This window comes from Phalacrocorax carbo, chromosome 2, assembly GCF_963921805.1.
Source record: "Phalacrocorax carbo chromosome 2, bPhaCar2.1, whole genome shotgun sequence".
NCBI lineage: Eukaryota > Metazoa > Chordata > Aves > Suliformes > Phalacrocoracidae > Phalacrocorax > Phalacrocorax carbo.
The window spans coordinates 150,857,167-150,880,155 of record NC_087514.1 but is presented as its reverse complement, the minus strand read 5'-3'; the positions used below and the strand labels follow the sequence as shown (position 1 = coordinate 150,880,155).

The following is a 22,989-nucleotide window of genomic DNA, read 5'->3' as shown; positions in this document are numbered from 1 at the left end:
CCTAACCGGCCAGGCAAGGGCCAAGGCATGTGGGTGCAGGCAGCTGCCTCCTGCGGCCGGAGGGAGCAAACCCAGCTGCCCAGGCCGGGCCAAAGGTGTGTGGGTGTGGGCAGTGGCCTGTGCCAGGCAAAGCGAACAAGCTGAGCTACCCAGGCCAGGCCCAGGGTGTGTGAAAGCGGGCAGCTGCCTGCTCTGGCATGAGGGAGCAAACCTAATCAGCCAGGCCAGACCTAAGGCGTGTGGGTGCAGGCAGCTGCCTGCTCCAGCTGGAGGGAGCAAACCCAGCCACCCAGGCCAGGCCTAAGGTGCGTGGGTGCCAGGCAGAAGGAACAAGCTGAGCCGCCCAGGCCTAGTCCAAGGCTTATGGGTGTGGGTAGTGGCCTACTCCAGTGCGAGGACGCACACAGCGGCTTGGGCCTCCTGCGTGCCAGGCTGCTGGGGCCTGAGGTCACCCCTCGCACGAGCCCTGCCAGGCCAGGCCAGGGCAGGAGGGTGAAGTTGGGCGTGTGGGTGAACTTGAAGGGGAAATAAAATGTTTGCGTAGTCCCACACCAGGGATGCAAAAATGGGGTTACTGAAGAGATGGCAGCGTGCACGTTCTGCGGGATCAGAAGGGCAGCAGTTGGGATGCAGAGCTGCAGGGTGCCCAGGAAGTTGTTGGCCTGCCGTGTGGTTCCCTGGATGTGGAATGGAGAAGACATAGTTTAGTATTTAAAAACAGTCATTTATGTAAAACTTGTGGGTAGATCTGTAGTGTATGTTAGGGGCCATGTGACTACTTTGTGTGTTAGCGGGTCTTCACTGCTGAGCTAAACTCCTGGTAGCCTCGGGGTAAGTCTGGGTCTGTAGGTAATTGGTATAACCTTATTAACTTTGCTTTGTATCCCAGGATGATCCAGAAGACAGAGTAGATTGCTTTTAAAATACTACATTTCAATGTATATCCTATGTATGCATGCCAGGGAGCAGAAACTTGTGTTTCCTCCATCTCTCCATGGTAAGTATGCAAGTTTCTTCTGGAATTCTATGACTTGTCCTTCCAAAATTCATTGATGTGGAGAGGGAGAAACTCCTCCTCCTTTTCCCTTTGAAGCTGCTCTAAAAAAGGAAAATGGTTTCATTAAAATTAATTGTGGGTTTAGGAAAACTAATAACCCAAGCAAGTTCCTGAAAGAGGATACCTGACGTATCCTAGCGTGAGTGCTGCTACATGTTAAGGATGTGTCACTCATCCGTAACCTCCTACCTTCGAGGTGCTGCTGGTTCCGTCCTCTCCCAGGCCTGGCCTCTCTCCGTTTTACCTCTCCTGTAGCCTCCTTTCTTCCTCAATCTCCTTCATATCCTTCCTCTGTTTTTTCTTCCTTTAATAATTTTCTACTTACTTGCATTTTTAAACAGATGTTTCTTGGCAAACGCACTGAGTAGTGCAATTGAACAATGTCACACTCAATGAAGATGACACATATTTCTTTGTGGAGGTTTGCCAATGTATTTATCATTGTATATTCTGGAGAAGAAACCATGTGCGAACAGTGGTCAACCCTGCTAGCAGTGCTCCACACGTGAAGGTTGTGATCCTGAGGAAAACAAGATCAAGTAGCGTCTCTGTCCGAATCCCTGCACGCTTCAGAATGTCGTTTGTGCCATACTTTGGACAATTTTGAACAGCATAGGAGAGGTAGCCTTTGAACAAAAGAGTCGGTGTGTGTGGATAATATTAACAGAAAAGGAGTTGTATGTACTGAAAATAAACGCTGAAGCCTAAGGTGAGCGTTTGTCCTGCAACTTTATGATGAAAGTTTTGCCATTGACTTCAGTAAGCAAATAGTCTTTAGATAGTGCAAACAAAACACAGAAAATACAGCTCGTGTCTCATGAGATCTGGAGACGGGTCCTACTGCTGCGGCATGAGGTTCTGGTGATCGAGCGGTGCCGCTTCTCTCCTTGGTCAAACACTAAGTCACAGAAGAGGAGCTGTTGGGCAGCACGGTCCTACCAGAGTTACAGCTTTTTGATTAAGAAATAAAACGTAGTCCCGCCCAGTTTTAGCAATTACCAAACTCAGCCCACCATCTCGCAGTGCTTCAATCCTACTGCCACTAACCAGTCTTTCACGCAGTTGCCCTGAATTCCCAAGTTTCGGCTGGAGTTTTGCTCAGTAAGGGACGAAGGTGCCCGCGGGGCGCCCGGGGCCGTCGGAAGGGGGTCACGGATGACAGCGGCCACCCGTGGCCGCCACCGCCGGGGCGGGACGAGGCCGCTCCCCCCTCCCGGGGCCCGGGACAGGGCGGCGCTCCTCCCGCCTTCCAGGAAACCGAAATAGAAACCCGGGCAGGAGCCGGGCCGGTTCCCCCGCCCCTGGCGCGGCGCGGCGCGGTGCGGTGCGGTGCCGGGCGGGCGGCGCTACCTGCGCCCTTCCCCGCCCCCGGGAGTTCCCCGCGGCAGCCGCCCGAGCGGGCTCGGCGCTGGCGGCGGGCGGGCGGGCGGCGCGGCCTCTCCCGGCGCCCCGCGGGTAAGCGGGGCCGGGGGGCGGCGGGGCCGGGGGGGAGAGCTCCGACGGGACGGGGCTGCGGAGGCGGCCGGGGCCCCCTCGGCTCGCCCCCCGGCTCGCAGCGGGGTGAGGGAGGTGCGGGGTTGGGGCGCAGTGCGGGTTGGGGCTGGGGCTGGGCGGGCTCCTGGCTGCTGCCCCAGGCCAGCCGCGGGCCCTCGATCCGCACCTGTGCGGGGCCCGGGGGGCTGCGGGCGGGGGGGCGCCGGGAGGCCGCCCCGTCGGAGGCCAGCCTCGAGCGCTGTCAGGGCTGGGAGGTGGGGTTGGGGTTGGTATTCCTTTTTCCCAGGTGAAAAGCTGGAATGATGTAGAAATTGAAATTGTTGCTATTTCTTGTCCCTTAGCAGCAGAACTTTTTTTTCAAAGGGGTTGTGTTTTTCGAGATCAGCCGATAACTTTTCTTAAAAGCAAATAAGGACTTTTTTTTTATCACTAGTGGACAATCACTTGCCGCTTAGACCAGAAAATTATTCCCTAAAAGCAGCACAAGAAATCTTTATTGTGGGTGTGTGAATGTCTGTGCAGTTTTTGTTAGGTATTTGGTTGTGGATTTTTTTTTTTTTTACGTTTATTGTAGTTTTGGGGACTTTTGTTGATCTTTGACACAAAAAAAAAAAATCCCACAGGGGCTCGCAAGTCTGGTATCTAGTTACTCTTATTTTAATATGGTAGTTATAAGGATGCTCTCAAGCAGCGAACTTCTCAGAAAAAGGGATTTAAGGAAAAAGCTGTTTGTGATAAATAAATAAACCTTTGGCTTGCAAATTACTCATGTGACAATGTTGAAATAATGGCAGAACTGGAGAAAGAGTCTTGTGCTTTAGCAACTGACTGAAGTGCTTACATTTAGTTTTATTTTTGCACTGTAGGCTACCACTTTTTCAAACGAGAGCAGAAGTAAAACATACTTAGTGATGTAATTTCTTCATTTAACTGGATTGTGAGAATGCTTTAGAAGATTACTTAGGTACCCAGCACAGACACCAGTAAAGGATTTTAGGGAGAAAAGGAAGAAGGAATTCCCTGCTGGCAGCTGGACAACTTTTTTTTTTTGCCAGTGGTGGTAATATAATATATAAATTGCTGCATGATTTTTTAAAAAAAAACAGCTTTACAGATTCTAGACACTGATCTCGTGAATATTTAATGTTTAAAATTTGCTAGATATAGGGAAAAATGAAGGGTCTGCAGCTTTTCTTAAGCACTAGAAGCACAGAACAGAATATGCAGGTTATAGTCACTTGTTATTCAGAGCTTTTCGGGTAGTAGTGAAACTGGCGAGAATATTACTAGTACTGTGCTGTAGTTTGGGAACGTTTTGAGGAACAGAGTAGAGGTGACACTTGTGGAAAGTTGCATTTGGTCTAAACTGTACAGAATCCTTATGCATGAAAATGTTATCAGAGTGTGAATTAGATTAACTGTGGTACGTACTTTCTCTATCCGCAAAAGACTAGAGCATCTGGAGGCTTGTGTTTTTCTTCAGAAAGTCCCTCAGGGCTAGTGTCTAACTTTACCTGACTTCTCACATGCAGTCTCTCAGTTCCTTTTATGACTGGACTGTTTCTTTTCTCTCCACCCCCCATTAATTCAGCACCAGAAGCAGCAACAAATAAAAGTCTTGCTGTGGGGAAAAATAGACATTTCCTTTATAATGAAGAGTAAACCATTTCAGGCTTTGTTAACAGCCTTTAGCTTAGGCATAGAGCAGGAAGGTGGGATGCTAGGGTTTAGAAAACTCCCCTAGGTCTTATTTGTTGTGTAGGTTGGAAAAACCTGACCTCTTTCTGCACCCCGGATGCAAAGCCTGCGTGCTCCCCGCTCGAGCGGTGCTAGGGACCGCAAGGTTTCCCACCCGGCTGCCCCAGTCCCGCGGGTGCCGTCAGGTTGATGTGAGGCTGGGTGACCTGGTGTAGGGCGCTGGTGAAAGTCGCCGTGTCCATCCTGGGGGGACAGGGGGGCAGGGTGCTGCTCTGCCACCGTCACCCCGGGGGTTTGGGGAGGAGCGCGTTGCACCGCAGGCGCCCCCCTCGCCTTTTCCTATGCTGCCTCTGCTGAGCTGTCTCGTCCTGCCTTTCCGACCGGCAGCACATGGTCTGGGTTTCTTTGCCAAGTCAGCCGCGTCATTTTACTCACTTTTCTTCCGCGTTAGAGCTGACGTAAATACTCTAACCCATGAGAAATATGTGCCACAAAGCTTCCACATCCTTGCGGGGAGGGTAAGAAAGATAATGATTCTGACCAGAAACTGTACCTGGGTAAACGGCATTGCCTCATGGCCTCAGGGGACCGAGTTGGCTGCTTGTCCTTGAGATAAATAGGTTGTGCTTGCTGCTTTTCTTTTTTCTTTTTTTTTTTCTTTTTAAGTATCTTTCTGTCTGGTTGTTATCTTCTGCCCAAAATAGATGGTCGAAGTGGATTATAAAAAAAGGAAATGAGAGCTCTTTAAATAGAGCCTGTTCTACTCGACTCTGCTAGAGGAAAAGGAGATCCTTCTCTTCTTTGCTATTAGCGAAAAATAAAACTCAGGACCTAACCATGGAAAACTTATTTTTCACTACTACTTGGAAATCTGGATGATCACACAGTAGCCTGATTCTTTTTGAGCTGTTATCTTTTTTTTTTTTTCTTTGTGCAAGAAAATCCCCTGTTGCCTCCCTCAGCCTTGTGATTCCTAGTTTTTCTTTCCATGAAACCTGTGAAGCAAATGATCATATGAGTATAAACCAGTCCTTCTGCTTGAGCTGGTCTGCCATGCTTTGTTTCTTTTGCTTTTTTTTTAATAGACTGCTACAGAACGCTGTGAAATTATCATCGCTGGTAAATACAGGGTCAAGAAACATGACGACTTTAGGGATTATATTGAGACATTTTTGATGGTTTTGTGTAATGTAACCAGAATAAATAAAAGGTAAGTGCTCCTAGACATTTATGTGTTGAAAGCTATTTCTCCAAGTATTTTAATGACTGACCACACATATGGTTTAACTTGAATGGAGTAACTCTCTCTGGCTTAAACTAGAAACCTGGGGTGGGAAAGGACTTCTTGGGATGTTGAATCCAGTTTCTAGTAGTAAAAGTCTACTTCAGCAAAATCATCAACATTTATCTTAAAAAGTTATTGTTAGTAATAGTGAGGGTAGAACAAACTGCTGGAAACTGCTTCAAAAGCTTATTGCTTTTATGACAGCTCCATTTCTGACTTTGCTCTGGAGCTGGTGAAAATTTCAGTTCAAGTCTAGTTCTCATCGGTTATTTGCAAAAAAGATAGGTTGTGTATCGCAGGTGGTGGCTTACTTGTGCTTTATGTGATGATGCTAACAGATGCTTAGTACTAGTGGAATGATCTTGCTCCATGACCATTTCTTCTTTCTGGACACATCACATAAATTGCTTAAAAAAACTTGGGTATAAACGAATTGAGTACGTTTATATCTCTCTTTGTCATTCATTTCCAAGTAATGAATTCCTTCATTTGTGTTGAGGGTGCTCCATTTTTTGCATATCCAGCAAAATGTAACTAGTTTGTGCTTCCTTACTGTGCCACTTCCTCTAATGAAAAGTTTTATCGAAGTAAATTCAAAGAATGGATGACAGGGGAGGTTGGCTAGTAACTTCTAAATAAAATTTCACTGGCAAAGACTTACTCTCCGTTTCTTCTTCACCCAGTCTACTAATTATGAATCTCTTCGTAATACAAATTAATAATTTTAAATCTAACGGTATAATGATGAGCTGTCTATCACCCTGATTGCTTCTTTTCATTCTTACGTTGCTAAAACAAATTTCGGTGAGAAGTGTTTTCAGGTTGGTTTGTTTCTTTTTTTTCAGGAGTGGTTTTGCAAAGTGGACAGTAATGGAGTATATGAGCACGGATAGTGATAGCAAAGAGGAGATTGACTTGTTGCTGACTAATTTAAATATGTCTGAGGTGATAGACATAATGGAAAACCTTTATCCTGGTGGAGACCTTGCAGTCTATGAAGACAGCTTAATTACAATGTGTGAAGAGGCAAATCAAAGTGAAGAACGTGCGGAATCTTTACTGTTTTGTGAAAGGGACGTTTCTTTGATGTCCTCTGTCAAATATGGGACTGTGGAAGACCTGCTTGCTTTTGCAAATCAGGTGTCTAACACTGCAAAACAGTTTAAAGGCTGCAGACAGCAAGAATCTGGAATCCTCTTGAATATGGTATGTCTCTTTTCTTTTTACTTGAAAATTAATAGACCTTAGGAGATAGAAGTTATTATTGAAACTAAATAAAGATCACCTGCAGTCCCAGTAGCGAGAGTCAGGCTGTCATTCCCTGTGCAAACCCAGGACTGGAGGGGATCTCTGAGGTTATCAAGTCTAGTCTCTGCAATCTCAGGCAGCTGTGGAGGAAGGCCTTTTGTTCAGAAAGATCCACTCTATGTTGCCTGTCAGTATCCCTGGAGATTAGAAAACGTACCCTTCATTTAATACAAACTTGAAACACGCAGTATAAAAGCAAAAGCCACAACTATGATGGCTTACAGGTTTGGGAGACAGTAAGGGTTTTTCAATGTCTTGTGTTCATGCAGTAAAGAGTTCATTATGCAAAACTCCCAACTAAAGGTCTAGGATCTAATTTAGTATAGTTGCTGAATTCACACTATCTGCACAAAATGTAAAAAGTAAGTAAGGAGAAAAAGCATATAGTATCAACTGTGACTTTCAGAATTACAATATTGTGTAATGTCACACGTTTCAAGTATAGATGCATTATTTTGAGATATGTTCATTTTTTCCCCTAAAATGATTTGTATTCTACAACCATCTGTAGATATTAGTGTTGTTGGACTTCTATTTAAAATCAGTTGCTGTGGAAACAATCAATTATGAAATGAAAGTTTATTCATATACATTTGTGCTGCTGCTTTATTTTCTTAAGATGTTCTACATCTAAGTATCATGTATGCAATACGTTTTATATGCGAACATTGGTTGCTTGAGGCTTGCTGGTTACTCAGCTGTGAAGTAGCACAGGGTATTACATTATTCTGATTTGGGCAGTATTGCAAAACAGCCACTTTTTAAACTGTGTAACATTGAAATGACACTAATATTAAATGTTTTCTATACTTAGGATAGACACTGTTCTACATACTCGTGGTTGTTTTGCTTGCATGCTATTTCTATAGATGCATATAATTGGTATGAACCAAGTACTATTAGGTGCACGTGACCCATTGAGCAGCTGAGGATTGGAGGCAGGGCATAGCCTGTACATGCATTTCAGCAGGTGCATCTCACACTGTAAATGTCTACAGCATTTTAGTTAGGATCAGGAGTGTTTCTGATTGCCTGGTGACCCCGCCACTGACCTCACCGTGGCTTGCATCGTGAAGGGTCTTAGAGTGCACAAGCTGGATTTCTTTCAGTTGAAACTAAACTGGAGGATGCATTACAGCCACAAATCAGCATTTGCTCCACAGAACCAGGCTCGGAACTAGGCCTGAAAGTCTCCTGGAAATATGAATAGTTTGGTGGTCCTTGCTCTTGCTCTGCAAATCCACTCTACTCCACTCAGTCTGCATTACTTTCCAGGCTAGGTATAACCTGTGTGGATTAGCTAGTATCAACCTCTTGAAATGCAGAAGCAAGCAGGCAAGATGTACAGACTGCTGGTGTCTTTACCTTGGGTCTCGTAAGTAGGGGGATGGCAAAATACTTTTAATAAAAAGAGACCCCCACAACAGGTAAGAAATTATCCTCCACAAAATTAAGTACTTCTAAGAATTAACTTATTTCATGTAGATACTAGTCACAAGTGACAGTTTAGCAGTCAGGAAGATACTTCCCTAATTGAAAAACATGAAGGTAGTTAAAGCACGGATATTTATGTGCATTACATCTTAAAAAGAAATGTAAACCCAATAATCTTTCTGATATGCTGTTACTTTAAAAGGATGAGCTGAAAAGCTGAGTACATGAGACCATGTGACAGACATGCAGTGATAAATATCCTTGATCTGCTTTTACATATCTTCAAGAATCTTAATAAAGTAGCAGTAAACAGGTTAATGATATTCCAGATACTGACAATACTGTATATCCCTGAGTTAACTGAAAGCACATTCACAGGAAACATTGCTAATACTTTAGCTGAGAGAATATTAAGAGACTGAATAAATAACATCAAACCTCAAGCAGTACTCACACGGCTGTAGTTAGGAGTTTGGTCTCTGTCATGTGCAGAGGGAGGGAACTGTTTCAGTGGAAGGTTTAGAGCAAGATACTGACATAGATGCTCTGAATCGCTTCCTGGAGGAGCCCTCCTCACCTTGTTGAGATAGAGAACCAAAGTTCCCGACATTACCCACCTAAAGCAGACAGTGTGACTGCCGCTGTTTTTTTTAACTACAGTATAAAACTAGAAGGTGGCTGGTAAAATCACAGCAGACATCTTCAACCATTTACTAAGCAGCAGAAACTCTGATATAAGATAGAAAATTAAAATGTGTTCCCCTAGCAGTACATATGATATTAGGAAATGCTGAAACTCTTGCTCACATCAAATAAGATAGCCTATGAGTAACAGGTATGTGGCATAACAAGTTAGCAGATTACAGGAAGAACAAACATGTGCAGGTAAATCTAATAACAAGAGGTGGATAATTTCATTAACCCAGCTGCTGCTGTTGTTGTTGTTTCAAGACAATTAATTGCAACTTACACTTTGTAAGTTAGTCACTGGAGGGAAACATGGATGCCTGGGAAGTGAATGAATGCCACACCTCACATGCTGTTCCCATTTGGTGTTTCTAAATAAAGACTGCTGAGCAGATCGCACGCATTGTGCGCATATATGTGATTTTTTTTTTCCCCTACATGCATAAAATTAATTAGGCTTGAAGTAGTTTTAAACTTCATTGTGATTTTTTTTTTTTAAATCTAACTCCACAGATCACACCCAAGAACGGGCGCTATCAAATCGACTCGGATGTGCTTCTGTTTCCATGGAAGCTGACTTACAGGAATATTGGCTCTGATTTTATTCCTCGGGGAGCTTTTGGGAAGGTGTACTTAGCCCAAGATAGAGAAACCAAGAAGCGAATGGCATGCAAACTGGTATGTTAGTTCAATAGTTTTATCTTTGAGCAAATATTGTACGTCATAGTATGCACAGTATATTTTCAAATATGTCTGCATCAAATTCCACTGTTAGGCTGATGATCATCTTGGTCTTGTTGGCCTACATAATGTAGAAAAAATGCATGTTTTCAACTGTTAACTTGTTCTAATTTTTTGGCTCTGAGACTGCAAAAGTTTCTGCATTTTGAAAGTATCTGGAAGTATGTGTAACTGCTACATGGGCAGGTGTGCTGCAATGTGGGGGTAGATGAATTTCTACTTCTCCTGCTATACTCAGGGTGGTAAAATATCAGCGTGAGATCACATCCCTACTGAAGGTGATAGCAAAACCCTGTTGCTGCAGATGGCTTTAGGATCTCATCCTTTAACTGGGGGTCTCAGACTTAGGTTTTCTTTACTCCGGTACCCTGGCAGCTCAGCTTACATGCAGGTCTCGTTTTGGGCACTGACTGAGTTTAAGGTTATGTGATGTCTCAAGAAAACTGCTGAGCACCCCCTTATGTTTATGCAAGCCATCATTTTCTTTCAACTTTACCTTTAAACATACTATTCTGAATTGGGCAGTAAATATTTAAGGCCAGTAAAAGCTCAGGTGGGACATTGCTTTATATCCCCCATCTGTGTTACTTCTGTGTGTGAAAGAGTTGGGGAGGCAGTTGTATGTCCTTCCCTTGCAGTCAGTGTATCCATATGAGGCCAAATTTAGTTTGCCACTCCTGCATATCCCTCTGCAGAATTAAAGCATCCTAATATTTCTGAAAATATGAACAGTATTTCTCATCACTATAAAAATATTAGTCTCTTATTTGGTTCACAGCCACAAATCTGAGGGAAGGAGAGTAAAAAGAGTGGTAGTAGCCTTTCCATGTGTAAGCAAACACTGCTTTTTATTGTCTTAGAAATCTGCCATCAGTACTTTTTAAAGAAATACAGTGCTGTCAACTGCTTACTTGAAAGCAGGTTTCATTTCTTGTAAGTCATAAAACAGTGCTGATAAGGACTGAATCGAGGTCCTGAGCATGGTTAGTCTGTAGACTCTGCTAAGCGCTGCAAGCACTGATCCACATCTCAGATGGGTGTATAGTCCTGGTAGAGCAGATGAGACTGCACAAAACTAATGGAAAAAGCAGTGGGATTTTTATCTCCTTCACCAGGAAGTTTGCACAGAGCTTTTGCATAACCACCAGATTTTAACGGGAATAACTCTTGCTACATTGCTTTTTCTGGAAGGTTGCACTTTTTATTTGGGCATGATTCCAAAAACTCTCTCAACTTTAAACAGGAAGTATCACAACTGGAAGGGAAGAAAAAGTCACAGGATCAAAATAAAGCTCTATATTTTAGCAAGTTGATAGGAGTGCTTTACTTCCTTCTTCCATTTTAATCTGTAGGATAAGTAGTGTTAGTACAGAAAACTTGTTTTTTAAGCTGCTTTTCTGTGGTTTTGTTTCAATGTCCTAGGTTCCAGTGGAACAGTTCAAACCATCGGATGTTGAAATACAGGCATGTTTCCGTCACGAAAACATTGCTGAATTATACGGTGCTATTTTGTGGGATGAGACGATCCATCTCTTTATGGAAGCTGGAGAGGGAGGATCTGTCATGGAAAAGCTGGAGAGTTGTGGTCCTATGAGAGAATTCGAAATCATTTGGGTGACAAAGCATATTCTGAAAGGACTTGACTTTCTCCACTCCAAGAGGATTATCCACCATGATATCAAACGTATGTGTGTGCAATTCCCAGTCCAGGCTGGGCTGGGGCTCCGGTGGAGAGCCTGGGACTGAGCTGGGGTGCATAGCCTCACATCTCTGGGAGGGAGGGATGGACAGTGCTCAACAAATGACAAGGTCAGGTTCTGGAGATAATAATTATATACATGATTTATGAATTCACTTCAGTGGAGAAGATGATTTGAAAGTCATAGTTCCTTTGCCTTTCTTGAGCAACTCAATTTGAAATAAAAGCCTGAAGCAAAGGAGTGAAATTATCAGTCTGTGTTAAGCCAGAAGTTTCCCTCTTTCCATGTAAATGCATCCTGAGTGCTTCCATGCCCATCTTCCACTTGCACCTTCTTTTAGGTTTTATGTTTCTGCATGGTTGTTCCTCAGTTTGACACACTTTGGAACTAAATACGTAATTTCTACTGTTGTTTTTCTTTCAACAATTACTTCAAATTTTAATATATATTTGATTTTAAAAAGCTCTGGGTATTAACAAGTATAAATAATCAAAACATGTTGATATTGAACCTAAATTAAATACATTAATATTAAATTGCTTTAAAATTTTATTTTAATGGATTCCATTTAGCTTAATATAAAATCCTATTTCTCCCAGCATCACCTCCCCCCGCAGACAGATAAATTCTGCCTTTCTAGTGCTTCTGAAGACTTCTCTTCTGAGTTAATTTTTGCTAAACTTGAGGATTTAAAATAAAAATATTCAAACTGAAGTGTTACAATACATAGTTGAGAAAAGACAGTTATTAGGAATTGCTAAATTTTTATCTCTGTTTTGCATTTTTCTTAGGTAATGTGGGTTAGTACTTTAGATGGAAGCCTTTGAGATTCTGACAACTATAAAACTGCTTAATTTTTCCCTTAGTTGTGCTTTCTCACTTGTAGTAAGAGTCTTTCCAATGGGTTTATTGTAATTGGCAGTATCAATGACATTAATTAAAAGGTTTAAAAACCAAACCAGCCAAAACCTAACCCACTACATTTTGATAATAGATAGTAGAACCAGCCCGTTGTGAATGTGGTGGCTGTGAGTGCATTTTGCTTTTACCAGCCTTTTTCTGTGTTACTGGATGCAGGCCAGGAGCTATGGTGGAGGCTGCCCGGGGCTGGTGGCCACCAGGCCTGGAGGCACCTGGGTGCAAACCGCTGCCATGCTCCTGCCTGCAGGGAGCTGGTTTTTGTTCAAGGAGATGAGCTGGCAAACCCCAGGCCTTAAATGACAGCCGTGCCCGCCACCTGGCAAGGCAGCCTCTGCTTGAGGGAGGCAAGGTATGTGGTTTTTTTTGCCAGGTGGAAAAGGCCGTTTCCCAAACTTCTCTAATTTCTTCCTTGCTGCACTGGCTGCTGTTGAGTCTCTGTCCTGCTGACGCAGGAGGAGATGGGGATTTTACTGAGAGAAAGACTGCCCTGAGCCAGGACGGGGAGGAGGACTTTATGTTGGCTCTTAGCAGTAGCTCAGTGCTGCCAATAATTTTAACGCTGAATTGGAAAGTGGTTAAATCTGAGGTTATTTGGTGGGGGGAACTTTAGTCCAAAACCAGCTGAAGCTGCGGCTGGGTGCAGTCGCAAACAGGCAGCAGAGCTTGCTGCGCTGTGGCAGTGCAGAGGGCTGCACTGTCTTTTATGTGGTGTTTAAAAGCCATATCTTCAAAGGTATCCCTAAAATTACCAATTTATTTATATAGCTTTGTAACACTAGTAAGGAGGCAGGTATGTGAAGGATTGCTTCAGGAACCAGTACCACTGAAATCAAGCCTGGGTATTCCCACCGGATAGTCATGGTGGGCACTGTCAGGATGGAACATAACCCACAGTTTCCTCTGGGAGAAAGTGTGTTTCTGTTGTGTATCTTGGAGGCTTCATTTGTTCACGTCTTCTAAAAAAGCAAACAAGAATTTCTCAAGGCTTCACAGAGCACTACCTTCATAAATATTTGATCAGAAATACAACTGCAAAGAAAGCCTCTGAGTACAAAGTTGTGCCTTAGGCAGAGTTTTATGAAGGAACATGAATTAAACTCCTAGATATTGCTGCAATTCAGTGGGAGTTTGGAACTCTGACTTTTACTGCTTTTGCAGCCATAGTACGTCCTCTGTCTTCACGCTTAGCCGCGCTCGCTGACCAGTGAAGGAGACTGGTGTGGCTGCTGTGGAGGGGCCTCAGTTCCTCTCTTCTTCCCTCTTCATTTAAATTGTTAGTGTCGAGAAGCCTCTTGGTGACCAACAGTTGTGTTGCATCCTCTCCACCTTAGAGACGCTCAAACACCTTCAGAGCAAGCCTTGCTGCACTGAGATATCTACCAGTCTTCCACCCTCCTCCCTGACCCTCAGCCATATTCTGTCTTTCTCTCAGCTAGGAAAGTGTCCAAACATAGATTCTTCTTATTCGTAAACCAGTCCAGTTTGATTTTTAAGATATGATTTAAAATTGGACCCAATCACTGGCAGACCTGTTTTGGCTAGGAGAAGGACTGTGTCAGCTATAGAGCCTGGTTGTGGTAATCTCCCTTTTCAGGCTAATGAAACAGGCGTGTTGTAAAATAAATGCCCAACGTGCTAGAAACTTAAATGTTGTCAATTTTGTTTTTCTTTTAGCAAGCAACATTGTCTTTATGTCAACTAAAGCCGTTTTGGTGGATTTTGGCCTAAGCGTGCAAATGACTGAAGACATTTACTATCCCAAAGACCTTAGAGGAACAGAGGTAAGAAGCTGGAGGGACAAAAGACCTTATGCTGTATTACACCCATGGTTGTGATGCTTAGGCTCAAATTTGGAGCTTGAGAGTATAAGCTTAGGCAAAAGAGTTTTACAATAATTTATAAAAAAATACAAACAAATGTTAATATAATCTCAGTTATATTTTTATTTTCAACTTACTGAATGGAGAATCGGGTCTTACGCTTTGAAGGCCATGTCACTTTCTCTGCAGTCCCATTTGTTAGCGATTATTAAATCTGAAGTCAAAGAGAAATCAGGGTTCACTGAAGGCAAACAAAGGAACAGTAGTCTGAGGAGGGTTGTTTGCAGTGAATCAGCTGCTGGTCAGAGATGCTTCAGAGTGGAATTTGGTTCTTTGCACTAGCAAAGATTTCTTCTGAGATACCTGCTGTGGTTGGGGGTGACCTGCTTAACAGTAGTTTGACTCCTCCTTTGAAACCACAGAAATTACAGACTTCTGGGTTTCGTCCCTTAGAGTTTCTAAGCTCTGTTCCCCATCTACATGATGACTATCTGGTAAACTGCTTAGGCGTGACAGTGATGGAGGTGGGGGCCTTTTAAATATTCTCAGTGACTTTGACTCTGAATGTGCACAGAGGTCCTGCACATCGCTTGGGCTACCCTCATGCCAAAGTGTTACCAGGGCTGGAGCTTTAGCAAACAACCAAGCAGCAACAATTAGCTTGGACAGTGGCTGCAAATGTGGCTTTGCATGCTCTCTGTTGCTGGAGGAGGTTTTTTACAGGAAACACTTCAACTGAAACGTTAGTGCTTACTGTTTTGATATTCTTCTACAGCATAGGCACGTGTTCAGAGGAGATACTTGTATAACTGACAAAGAGCATTTCACTCCTTGGAAGGGTAGGATAAACTAAGAATTCACAGAATGTCAGGCTTGTTTGTTTATTTGTTTTTGAGATATTTGGGAAAATACTTGAACATTTGTTTTCACTGGCCTTCTTGCTAGGGGAGTTAAGAGCTTAAAGTGCTTACCGTACTGGAAGCAATGTGCTTTCTGGCATTTAATATACGTGCTTTGTGGGTTTTTTATTTTGCTTTGGTTTTTTTGTGTGTGTTTGGAGGTTTTTTTGTGTGCTGTTAATGAGAATAAGAAAAATGGTGGGAATTAGTTGGAAGCCCTGGTAGGGCATTTCCCAAGGATGGAGATGTGTGCAAACAGGAGATTTCCAGGTTTGTGGAGTGGACTGGTGATGGTCTGCTCCTGCATCTTGGAGGGGCAGGCCAAATTCGTGTTGGTTAGAGCAACTGCAAAAACCACTTGATTAATCATTTAGTAGGAAGAAAAATATTCCACACTGTTGAGCACCTGCAGTCGTGTCCTCAGAAAGCAGATAATCCCCGCAACCCTGAAAGGTGGTGGTGCTTGGTGTTTGCTGTCTCAGGGCAGAGGTAGCCAGTCCTTGACCTGGCAATCCTGCTGTTCCCCCGCAGCATTGCTGGTCAGAAGTAAGGTTGCAGAGGGTGTGCTGGGAAAGGATATTTTCAAATACCATTCAAAGACTTGCAGGAACATTGTGAATGCTAGTCTGTAGGTTTTTCAACTCACAGCTTCCTCCTAGACATCTTCATCTCCACAGTGCCTGTATTGAGCCTTGTGGGGTGCCTAATCCAGTCACCCACAAATGCCAGCCTTTGATAGCACTGGCTTTCTTGAATTTTTTTTTTCCCTGAAGTAAGATCTTGAGTCTCCAAGGTCCTCCTGAGTTTTGCACCCTCTATTATGCAGATTTAAGAAGTGTGGCTGTTGTCCAGGAGTGCTGATCTGCTCATAGTTGTGCTACACCTTGTTAGGGCTCTATCCCTGCCATGCAGCATCATGCCTGTGCACTGGCAGGTTTCTCTTACGTCTGGTATTGGCAGGGACTCGTGTCCTTGAAAGTGGCAGTTTGAGTTATCTTTCTCCTGTGCATGTTCTTGTCTGGGGATGTAGGATTTTTATTTGCTTCTACAGCACAAGAAGGTCTGAATGTAGTGAATCTTCTTTGTATTTATGAAAATGAATAGTTGCAATTCTGGGCAGAATGACTGATAGTTAAATTTTGTTTACTTGGTGTAGCATGAAAAACCTGGGTTTTCTGAACAGTGTGTGTACAACGCGTGCAGCACAATATGCCATGGTTGTGATGAAATTGCTCTGCAGGAAATACTTTTTCTAGGCATTTGCTATGCTTTCTATTATGCTTCTGTCACTTCATTAAAGTAAGTAGGCTTCAGTTAGAACCATCTGAGGGGAGGAAAAAGTTGTCTGCTAAGGTTTATTGAATGTGGAAGGTGTGTTTCATTTGCAGGAATGCTAAACTAAGACTAGCACAGCACAAAGAAAAGGACTGGTTTTTAGCTGGGTTGTGTCTCTGGTCTGACCAGCACACAATTGAGCCCAGCAGTAGGAAGGAGTAGGAATGGGAAAGCACCTGGGGCTTGCAGTGCCTACTTTGGTGGCCACAGAGTCTCAGGCCAGTCTAAATCAGTCTGAAGTCACAGCTTGGGTACGCATCTCATTTTTCCTTTTGGGCCCTGTGCAATCAAGGTGCATCTTGACCATTTGCACGCTTTGACTATTACTGCAGACAGGTTTTTGTTCCAGGATCCTTTTTTCATCGAAAAGGCAGCTGCTTTTTGTTTATATAGATTTCACTCAAGTTGCACTGTATTTGCTAATGACTTTTTTTGCAAAATTAGAAATTCTGTTCTGTGCTCCTTATGAAACTTAAAGGTGGCGGGTGTGGATGCACTTACTCTGTCTTAGCCCTGAGCAAAGCAATAGACAGGAGTAAGTAGCAGCTGCAGATGCCTGCTGCTGAACCTTTGGATGTGAAGCTCAGTTTGCAGATGTGGTATGTGATTTACTGGGAAGTATTCCTTGGAATTTGCGTGAGCCTTACAGCTGTTCCCAATCTGTGGTCGTAAGCAGCCAAACCATGCGGTGATGACTTAACTTCCTGCTCTTGTGTCAGTTAATGGCTTTTAATGTGATTCTTTGTGGCAGGACGACTTGAACTAATTAAGGTTCTGTTTGGCTCCTTTAGAGGGAAATTGGGTGAGGGAAAAGCAGAAACCAGAAGCAAATAGGGTGGCTTGCTAACCTAGTGCGTTGTGGGCTGTGCCCGCGTTGTGTCGAAACCTGCTCCCTCGTCCAGCGGTGGTGGCAGAGCTGTGCGGGCAGCTCCTGCCGGCTGCGGGGTGTGCCTCCTGCATCCTGCCCATCTGGTTCTCCTCTGGCTGCGCTCCCAGCTGCCCGGACTGGCAGGAACTTCCCACTGGATCCTCCTTCAGAGTCTTGACAAATCCAAGCGTTTCAGTGAAACGTTTGGGTTGAAACTTACTTTGGCTTAGACGAGATTAGAATTCTTGGCTTAAAAAAAAGATGGAAGAGGGGTGCTTGCCTTAATAGCTGCTCTGGGGTAGCCTGGTGGAAAGGGCACGCAGCAGGACTTAAGAGATCTGGCTTTTAATTTGTGCGTCGCCTTAGACCTGGCCTGTTCCTCACCATCCCATTTCTTAGGATAATGCCCCAACGTGCAGGTTATTGAGTAAGGGGGAGAGAGGAGAAGAGTAAGGAAGACAGGAGGGTGTATATCTGTCAGTTCTGTTCAGAAGAGTTGTGCAGTATCCAATGTAACAGGGATTTGAGGAGTGGACTCCTACCCACAGCGGGGTGGCTAGCAGCAGGATCACCCTCTCTCTTTAGCCTAGTGCATGCCCATGTTGTTCAAGCAGAATGGAGCAGTGCCCCACAAAACAAACTGGCAATTCAGGCACCTCATTTTGCTGTGGGGGAATGTGTTCCTGCTACCCAGCTGAATAAAGCAGAGCCGTGGCTTGACCCTCAGCCTCTCACAGCTCAGCTAAGTCCCATAGCCAGTGAGCTGTGGTCTGCCTGGGGAGGGCAAACCTGGAATATGAGTTTGTCCAGGTGCCAAACCAGAAAAATCTCTGTGATTGTGGTAATGTGCAGAGCAGAGAAATCTTATTCCCCAGATGGTGCTAGGTCTTTAGGCTGCAAGTACTAGTGGGATGTGTCCCTTCAGAATGCTGGAATGTCACATTCATCTTTGCTGCTTCTTTTCCCTGTTGATTGATCTTTTTTTGACTGCTCTTCACAGATTTACATGAGCCCTGAAGTTATCCTCTGCAGAGGCCACACAACAAAAGCAGACATCTACAGCATGGGAGCTACTATTATTCATATGCAAACTGGCATCCCTCCCTGGGTGAACAGATATCCTCGTTCTGCATATCCATCCTATCTCTATATTGTAAGTGTCCTTAGCAAAGCCGTAGCTCAGCTTCAGTTGAAGCTTCAGTACTCTTTTTGGGAAAGCTCCAGTCATACAAAAACTATCAAAATACTTGTCAGAAAGATGATATCATCCCTTTTGCTTGGAGGGGGGTGGAGGGAAGAAGTGGGTTTTGATCATTTAGGGGAAGACAGAGGTTGAGCTGGAGTCATCTCTGTGGTTTGTGTTACAATTTACAGGCCTTGGGTTTACTGCAAGGACAGCGTTAGGACAGTGTGAAACCTGAATGGAACAAGCCTGTCTATGTTCTGCTTGTCTGTTTTGCTTAGAAGTTGCAGTTAAAAATGAGCCTGGCAAATTTGATTCTCTGGTTCTTCCAGTGTGATACAGAAATCTGGTGAATTTGCACTGCACCAGATTTTAAGCTTGCTTGGAGTTGCTTTGAGTTTTTAAATTTATGATAAAATCTGACTTTAAAAAAGGTGGATTTTGTGCAGTTACATGTTCCGTTCTAATTGATCAGCCCAGCTCAGGGAGATGATGAGTTTTAAGTGGGGAATTCCCAGACCACTCGTGGTTATCTGTGACTTCCTCTTCCATTGTTTTTGGAGTAACTGTTTCAATGGTCTTTTTTTATTCCAACAGATACACAAGCAAGCTCCCCCCTTAGAGGACATTGCTGAAGACTGCAGCACTTCCATGAGAGAGTTGCTAGAAGCAGCTCTAGAAAGGAATCCTAATCACAGGCTGTCTGCAGCAGACTTACTGAAACACGAAGCCTTACACCCACCCCCCGAAGAGCAGCCAAGGTGTCAGAGTCTGGACTCAGCATTGTTTGAAAGGAAAAGACTACTTGCAAGGAAGGAGCTGCAGTTGCCAGAAAACATTGCAGGTAATGATATCAGGCTTACTTACCTTGCACTTTATAGATTTTTTTACTTTGTGTCAAAACTTGATGTGAGTGTTCAGAAACAAATAAAACTCAAAAAGCTTCAGGAAAGGGACCGGTAAAAATCCCAATCAGATGAGATCAGACCCAGAGCTCATTAAGTGTTATGTAAAACGCCCATTGACTTCAACAGGGGAAGAACTTAGCCTGAATTCTGCACCTCCGGAAGGGCTGGCTCATGAAAAAGCCCTGGCAGTCATTCAGGGCGCTTCTTCACGAAGTATAGGCTGCTGTCCCAAATTATCTTAATTTGCCGCAGTAGTAGAGATGTTTTATTGATACTAGTGATTTGTTTGTTAACAAAAAAAAAAAAAAATCCCAACAACCACCCCCTCCCCACCACCAAAACCAATACATTTTGCTTCCTTAAAGACACACACAGGACTGTAACTGGAATGTACCTGAGTGTCAGCAGTACAAGCCGTTTGTTTTAAAAAAACAAAAATTATGTAGGATAGAACACAGTTCCCTTTTGCATTAATAAGTGCTTCATGAATGATAGTACATCAACCAATTAGAAAACTCGGTGAGTCCTCAGGTAATATCAAGACCAAGGGAGATTTGGTGCTAGCAACCTGCTAACAGGCTTAAAAATGCTTTTCTTCTAAAATACGTTGGTGAGGCGGAGGTCCTGACAAAAAGCGTTTAAAAACTGACCCAGACATGTAATAAGTATTTGAAAAGACAGCTATGCAAAGTTTTGGGTGTTGTAATGCATAATTGTTGCAATGAATCCCCTTAACGCTTAAATCAGTCACAGCCTTTGCATCTAGAATGGCATTGCTCCTTCTGAATTTTGCCCTGTGGGTGCATAATCCTTTGACCAGCTCAGGCCATTTGAATCAGTTCTTTTGAAGACTAAGAAATGTTTGACCATTAAACTGGAACTTCAGTTGAGGTACTTGAGATTCCAGGACACTCATTACACAAGTATTCAGGGGAGTTCTGCCACTGCAAAGGTTTCTTCAGACCTTAATTTAAAAGAAAACAGAATGAAGACTGATGGTCCCATATTTGTTCTGTATTGTGACACCCAGCAACACAAAGAGGATGTCATTTGTTTAGATGAAAATTCCCCTGTAAGGAAGGGGAATTCTCAGCTGGCAGAAAGCTAGCAGTTTTTTCTTGCACCAAACTCTCCTTTAGCACTATGGCTCACAGGATAAGAAAGCTTTGCCTAGCTGTCCCAGCTGGCAGAGTTTGGTTTTGTTTTTTTTAAATAGTTGAGCACACTTACTGTTTTCAATAGCAAATTGCTTACCTTTCTTTGCCCTAGAGTTGTGGGTTGATTTGGTATCTTTTGTTTTGTTTTATATGAGGTTTATGTTATATTGTCCTTAAGAATGAAGCTTTCTAAACCACAGAAAATAAAAGCAAATATTAGGCCAATTATTCCAGTAATGTCTGCAACCGTGGAACTGAACTAATGTAGCTATTTGTGTAATAAGGACATGCTTTGTCTCTTTCCTTTTTAGATTCCTCATTGTGTACCGGGAGCATGGAAGAGTCAGACCTGCTAAAGAGGCAAAGATCGCTCTACATAGATCTTGGAGCTCTAGCTGGTTACTTCAATATTGTTAGGGGACCACCAGCCTTAGAATATGACTGACTCAGTAATATTGTATGTTGGCAGGTCAGAAATGGACCTCTACCTCTTGATTTTAAGACTTGATTTTCAAATTTGTACATAAAAATATTGCCATTGTAGGCTGTAAAATGTGAATACTGTTTAATTGCACAGATGATTAAGCTAAACCCTTAGGGGCTCTGATAAGCTGATCCCAAGCAAAAATATTTGTGCATCTGCTGGTTAACCAACAAGAAGGTGGCAAAAAGAACTCTGCTGGGAATGTCTTAATCCAGAATATTTTACTGTGCTGGGCCTTGCACTTTTATAAAACTTGTAATATATGCTTGCAAATAGTGCCTTAAAAAAAATTTGAGCATGTGGGCTGTAACATTCAGTCCGTCTGAGCTGTCCTTAGAGAAAACCTTCCAAAAATAAGGAGTCCTTGGTTTAACCAGACAAGGGCTGGTTCGGTCTTGTTCTGTCTTTGAGGCTTGGCCAGTCTCTGGTCATTCTTAATGGAAATCAAGGCCTCCCTTAAGCTGAACTAATTTCTATCAGCTATCTTTGGAGCCAAAGCATCACTTGATTACAGATGTGTTTTAACTTTGCATCTTCCCTGGGCTGTCCGAGCTAAGCAAGGCGCTGTTCCCCTTCGTGGGTGTGGGGAATCCTTCACTGGCTATATTGGTTAGTTTTGGGAATAGCACAGCAAGCTGGCCCTGACAAAGCATGGCAGCGACTTTACCTGCTTCCTATGTTACAACTACTGCAAGGATATCTTGGGCAGTTTTCAAGGGTAGAGCAAATGTTATTCCTGTTGGTAACAGTGGCAGGTTCCAGACTCTTGCTTTTTAATACTTTAAAATTGTACACGAGTATAATTGCCGTGAGTGCTATGGATTGGAAAGCGTGTCATTAGTGACAAGCTGTGTTTATGTTCCTATGGAAACAGAGTTGTATTGTTCTTGCTGTGCCTCATACATTTGAAACATGATGTTTTGGATGATAGTAAAACTATGTAAACTGCATAGTTCTGTACATCCCATGGGATGAGAACGTAAACTTTTATAAAACTCTTTGATGCTTAGGATGATTCTTTATAAGCATTTGTGTTAAAATGGCATACTATGTATGTTGTATATTGAATCTTTCTGAAGCACAGTCTCTTTTTCATACGTCTATTATTTAATGCTGCTCCCATCTAACACGTGATCTTAAACAGATGATTTCTAGTTTGATACTGATACGGTTAAATGAATAAATCCAGCTCAGTGCCTTGAGATGTGGTCTCTCTGTTCTTTCATCTTTGAAAACAGTGTGGGGCTGTGACGGTATTTGGGCCAACCTCCCCTACCGTGGCCCAGGTACACTACACACGTCTTTTCAGTTAATGGGGAGTTGAGTGAAGGTTGTTGTTGATGGATTTTGGACTCTGGTAACAACCAATGAGTGTTTCTGACAAAATCTCATTCTCAGACCCCAACACTCCTTCTCAGCTGCGTGGATGTTGCACAGCGGTTGTGTACAACATACAATGATTCAGTCCTGATGTTAATTGCTGAAAAAAAAATCCTGCTAGGAGTAACCCACCTGCTTCAGTGCTTTGTGCAAAATCTCTAGATGACTAGCTGCTTTGAGGAGAGCTGTGTGGGGGAGCCCTCTTTATATTTATCCTGACTGTATTGTAGCTGACTTAAAGAAAACATGACCTAATGGTTTGGATGCTCACCTTTGCCTTGAGAGACCAGGGTTCAATTTTCTGGTCTTTTGCCGATGGCTTTTGATCTTTGAAATTCACAGAACTAGTAGGAAGCAGCTTTTCAGGTAACTGGAGGTGGGCTTAAAATTTCTTCCCTAGTTTCCCTTTTATAAAATTAAGGTGTTTATCCCCACTGAATAGTGGCTAGATGTTATGCAAATGCTTACCAAGTGCCTAGATAATCAACAATGAGATCCATGTAGGAATTATAGGCTGCTAGGGGGCTTTTAACATTGCTTAAAAATGTTACACTGATTTTTATACTTTTGGTTTTTTTTCTTTAATGCCATCCTCCTCTCCCTCACCTAGTTAAATGATTTAGCATGGCA

General features: G+C 43.2%; 1 protein-coding gene and 1 long non-coding RNA gene across 4 annotated transcripts; both read left to right on the top strand.

The window, feature by feature from the left end:
- The first annotated feature begins 107 nt into the window (after nt 1-107).
- On the top strand, nt 108-1,765 carry LOC135312117 (uncharacterized). 2 transcript variants are annotated; one of them, XR_010371778.1, is made up of 3 exons: nt 108-305; nt 890-997; nt 1,399-1,765. It is a non-coding gene; the product is annotated as an uncharacterized LOC135312117 (long non-coding RNA). The 2 variants fall into 2 exon arrangements; XR_010371777.1 differs by having other exon boundaries at nt 108-997.
- A 484-nt stretch (nt 1,766-2,249) lies between these two features.
- On the top strand, nt 2,250-22,181 carry MAP3K8 (mitogen-activated protein kinase kinase kinase 8). 2 transcript variants are annotated; one of them, XM_064444890.1, is made up of 9 exons: nt 2,250-2,512; nt 5,335-5,459; nt 6,380-6,740; nt 9,477-9,641; nt 11,127-11,388; nt 14,000-14,106; nt 18,248-18,400; nt 19,028-19,274; nt 20,807-22,181. In XM_064444890.1, the coding sequence occupies exons 2-9, from the start codon at nt 5,425-5,427 to the stop codon at nt 20,938-20,940; spliced, it is 1,464 nt and encodes a 487-aa protein (XP_064300960.1). In that variant the 5' UTR covers nt 2,250-2,512; nt 5,335-5,424; the 3' UTR covers nt 20,941-22,181. The 2 variants fall into 2 exon arrangements, with proteins under 2 accessions (XP_064300960.1, XP_064300961.1); XM_064444891.1 differs by lacking the exon at nt 2,250-2,512 and having other exon boundaries at nt 2,791-5,459.
- The last annotated feature ends 808 nt before the right edge of the window (nt 22,182-22,989 follow it).